Genomic DNA, 4,669 nt, shown 5'->3' with positions numbered 1-4,669 from the left:
AACACACAGTGAGATGAGGCGAGCAACGTCCACAACCAGTACTCCGGCGTTTCTTTTCCATCATGCTGAGACAGAATGCGCACATTTGGGGTTGTTTTGATGCCCGATAGTATTTGGTGACCCGCAATCCCTCCGCTCTCCTGCATATCTGTGAACAATTGTGCATTTCTGCACGTGTTACATACAGATTGTTTGACGCGCACTGGATCAATGAGAGAAGTTAGGAACCGGCGGTGGTTTTTAACTTGTTGCGCGGTGATGCAAGTGTCCTCTTGCGCAAGAGAATGATTAATGAGCCAGTTATACATATCATTTCTTCTTCGAGCTGTGTGAGTGGCAAAAGTTGCTTTAGGATGGGCTCAAGGAACAAGATCCATTCTCAACCTGCCGTAGAATCTGCGCAATTAAGTTAAATTGGACTACCGGAGCTACCCAAAGACCCATATTAATAATCGGATGTGGATGTTCTTGGGTCCAAATATAGTTTAAAATTATATTGATTTCCTAACCATCTAATCCTGGAGATGTCGGAGTCTTACGAGGACAGATTGTGCGGGGATGGAGCTCCGGACTTCATCCCACCGAGAGCGATTCGATCAGGCCGGCGGAGTGGAGTCAGCGTGCCACTGGTGGAGCGCGACGAGGCGGCTCTCCTAGAGTCTGTGAAAACGGCACCGAGGAGGAGCAGCATCATTAAGGTAATAGCAGAAACACACCTGTCAGTTGTCAAGAGTTTGGTAGTGTAAATCGTACTCAATCTTGTCTTTTCAAACGAAACTGTTACAAGAATTCAGATTGTGGAATAGAGTGCGATCGACCGTCTCCATGTAAACAACAGCACGTTCAGTTCTCTCGGAGATGCTTGAGGGTTTGTGACTTTATCAAGGACACAATTGTGGTACTTTATGGATCCTCGTGGGGTTTGAACCTACAACCAGTTACAGATTACAGGATGCACTAGGGTGTAGAAGCCCAGTCTCAACTGGTTTTGCTTCAGGACCCAGATGTGGCAACCCAACACTCGACCATAACTGTCTATAGTAAACTGAATAGCAACTTTTCTTAAAATCAAACATTGAAACATTTTAATATTATGTTTTGAGAATGAGGGTAGCTGTGTTGACATCTGGACAGATTCTGGTAAACACAAAGCAAAAGTTTGACTGAACATATAGAAATTGATATCAACATTTTCTCATCTCTTTTAGAAACTTCTTTTAGAAGGTTAATCACATTTTATTATTTGCTTTGTGCATTGTCCGTCCCGCCCCCCCCCTCTGAGCCCACTGGTCAGGATTACAGATCTTTCTGTTGTGCCTTAAATCCTTGAAGTTAAACCCATGAATTGATATTTCACAGATATGAGATTACCTACGGGATTCAAACATCCTCACCTGTGAAATTAATCACAAGACAAATGCTGTCGTGCCTGTAGTGGAATTGTGATTTTGCCATAAATTGATGTTATTATAAACCTTCATATTTTTAAATGCCGTTTACTTGTCGGTCATCCACATAGGGTCAAAAACATTGGGTTTTTCAGATCAGATAGGATTTTGTATGTCACTAAACTGGTCATTACTTAACATAACCATAGATATTTGGACTCTTTTTCTTGGATGGAAGCATTTTAGTCCCCTTTAACACAAAATGCAGTAAAATGAAAAGAGCCAGTGGCCGTTTTCCCACAGCATGGTTGTTACAGTATGTAAACAGCAAGGCCATTGTTACCTAAAGGTTGACCTGAAACAATTCCATTTTGCAATAATAAAGCATAGACAATGACTTCAAAGAGATGAATGACATGGGATACCATATTTACTAACTTTCTAAGAGCTTACAAGGATTTCGGAAGAAAAGGAGATGTCAAGAGGTTGGATTAATAGCCTGACATGTTTGAAACACTCAAATGCCCTTTGGGTCTTGGGTTTACTAATGCTTAAGATAATCATTGATCCAGTGTTACGGAATAATGCAGCAATGACTCTACATCAGTGCTTTGCAGTGAAGGTCAGACAATTATCTTCAGCTCTATTAGGTAGAAGGATTACGGAGCAAGACAGCAGGGCCAGTGACTAAGAGGGGTGTCTAGTTATTAGACTCCGTACGTAGGATTGATATAAAACACAGCACTTGCTAGTTACTGTTGTTGCAATGTGATGTAAAATGTTAATATCACTTTCTGTTTGCATGGCTGTAATTGAAACTTTTGAAACTTTATTTGTGACACTCTCTTATTTGAAATGCAATTTCTTCTTGTTTAGATTTTGCATTTGCGACAGTAGGAGCCTCTTGAGAAGTTGGTGCTGCTGCTACACCCCACAAGACTGTAATCTGTATTTGGGTGCTGCCCATAACCAAGTTCAGTACTTTCAGTGCTCGAATAGGCTGTCTTAGTTCAAGTGAGCAGGATGTGGCATAGGGTAATTGACAGATGGCAACGAAGCTGATGATGTCAGTGTCAGGCACCGTCGATAGAGCGGAGAGAGGAGGCAGCGTTCATGTGACTCATCCCAGCCTGGGTTCTTGGTTCTGTTTGTTTGAGATCCAGAATGTGAGTAATGTTCCCTGTCCTCAGCCAAAGTGCGTAGCCCTCCAGGACAATGTCCAGAGCATCATTGTTTTTAAATGGATGCAGAACTTGTAGCTTACACCTATTTAGTACAGACTTGAGAACTTGTTGCTTTTCTGATATCTACAGACCTCTCTCTGTGCAGTTGTGCACGCACAAGAGCACCGCACATCAGTGTAATAGGCAAATGGAGTTGATCCTGCAGCATCCCTGAGCATGCAGTGACCTAACGCTTCCCCCATGCCTCTATGTTCTTGACTGAGATGATCGTAAAATCTAATTGTTTTTCAGTTCTGGCTGTCCTTGGTGAGAGAATGTCCTAAAGTTTCCCAGATTCAATTGCCATATGTGTTCTTGGACTGCTAACATGGTTAAGAGTTTGTAATTTTTGACAGTGTGTTAGTGTGGTGATCTTCTAGAGTGGATATTTTCATTTTGATGTTAGTTTAATGCACAATTACGTTTTGTAAAGTAACCTGTTATTCATTGGATTGGAATATTTCAGTAAAATGAAAAAAAAGAGAAAATAAATTATTTAAGTCATGAAGACCTGCTATTTGTACTCTGAAGGTCTTAGTGATATTATGAAAGAAATTGAAGAGCACAAATATTCAGATTCTGTAATAAAGAACATTTCACAAAACAGTACATCTTTAGTAAAGAAGTACAGTTGCTCAAATAGTTTATGCCACTGTTTTGGTATGATTTTTTCCCCCCAAAATATATTTATTTGCATTTGTTTTGGTATGATTTTTATGAAGAAATAGGAAACCACTCTCAATTTAGTGAGTTTTGACAGTGAGCTTTAGGTTGAGCAGAAAAGCAAACTTGGGGAATCCGGAGTACAGAACCCTGGGGAACACCTTGCTTGTTTTTTCAGCCTCATGAGCACTTTCCATTTAATCAGTGCTGTCTGAACACAGCTTGGTACAGTTTTACAATGTTCCAATCCACACAATTTCTACCTCACATTTCTCCTTATTTGCTGTAATACTCTTCCTTTTCTTTCTAATTTGCCATTCTCTGCCAATCTCTGTCCTACTTCCTTTCCCCCCTATATTTCTTTAGCTGTCTCTCTCCCCTCAATGTTCTCATGCAAACAAAAACAATATCTAATCTTACTCATTAAATATTTGTTCATCCATAAATGAAAACTCTCATCACTTCCTCTAATGTTGTTCCAAACCTGTATGACCTAATTTCTTGGGTTCTAGAACACAAAAGGAGACATTTTGAAGAATGTACTGTTCATTCTTTTCAGTGTAAATAAAATAAATGGAGAGTTGATTGAAGATTTCAAACTGAGGGTGATACCTTTTATGGGCATTTTTACCTTTATAAGGACAATTTTTTAGAACCTAATTAAATGTATGCACCATATTTTGTGTCAAATTCTTAAATCAGAGTTCCCACTCTTTCATGAACACCAGATTCAAGGATTTTTTAAAGCACCATTTATTTGATATCATAGGACTTTCTATTAGCTTTTAAACCGTAAAAGCTTTTCACTAAGCTGTTTTCCAATTGGTTAAGTTCTACATTTTCTCCTTAGCTCCATGTTGCAGTAAGTTTTGGGAGTTCATTTTTAGTCCATCTCCTATCCCGAGACTGACAAAAATTAGCTCCTAAAACTTACTGCCAGATTCTGGAAGATAAATTCTTCTAACAGTGGTACAAGAGGATGTGGTGCTGGTCCTTCAAGAGTCACTCTCAACTTATCTGTCAATAAAGCCTATAAAAATAGTCTTCATGTATTTCACAACACTTCAGAATGTTATTCTTATTAAGTAGGGGTCATTTTTTAGGATCTTTTTACCCAAGCAAAGTCTCTGAGAACCTGTCACCTTGTAATTCTGGACACTCAAGGTTGCAGTTCTGGAAAATAGTGGCACTGGAGACTAAAAGGTTCCTGATGGTTTCACACCTAATTCTTCACATTAATTATTAATTATTTTGCAGTTAACATGCTCTTTTCTTCTCCACCTCTTTTTTTCTGATCCCGCTGAGCCAATGAGCATTTTGCTGACCAATGGTCATGCCTTAACTTTGAAATTTCTGTATTGCATTAGTTTTTAATATTTCTCATGGGGATTTAAT

At 39.3% G+C, this 4,669-nt stretch overlaps 1 protein-coding gene across 3 annotated transcripts in view; it reads left to right on the top strand.

Annotated features, from left to right (window-relative positions):
- Positions 1-4,669, top strand: part of LOC107595846 (inactive phospholipase C-like protein 1) — a 90,026-nt gene continuing 85,357 nt past the window's right edge. For all 3 annotated transcript variants that reach the window (XM_016286424.1, XM_016286423.1, XM_016286422.1), the window contains exon 1: positions 1-698. In XM_016286424.1, coding sequence (XP_016141910.1) covers positions 525-698 — 174 coding nt within the window. In that variant the 5' untranslated portion in view covers positions 1-524. The remainder of the gene's footprint in view (positions 699-4,669) is intronic.

The sequence above is a fragment of the Sinocyclocheilus grahami genome, unplaced genomic scaffold, assembly GCF_001515645.1.
Source record: "Sinocyclocheilus grahami isolate Dianchi unplaced genomic scaffold, SAMN03320097.WGS_v1.1 scaffold209.1, whole genome shotgun sequence".
Taxonomy (NCBI): Eukaryota; Metazoa; Chordata; class Actinopteri; order Cypriniformes; family Cyprinidae; genus Sinocyclocheilus; species Sinocyclocheilus grahami.
Note: the sequence above shows the minus strand (reverse complement) of the source record. Positions and strands in the feature narration are given on the sequence as shown.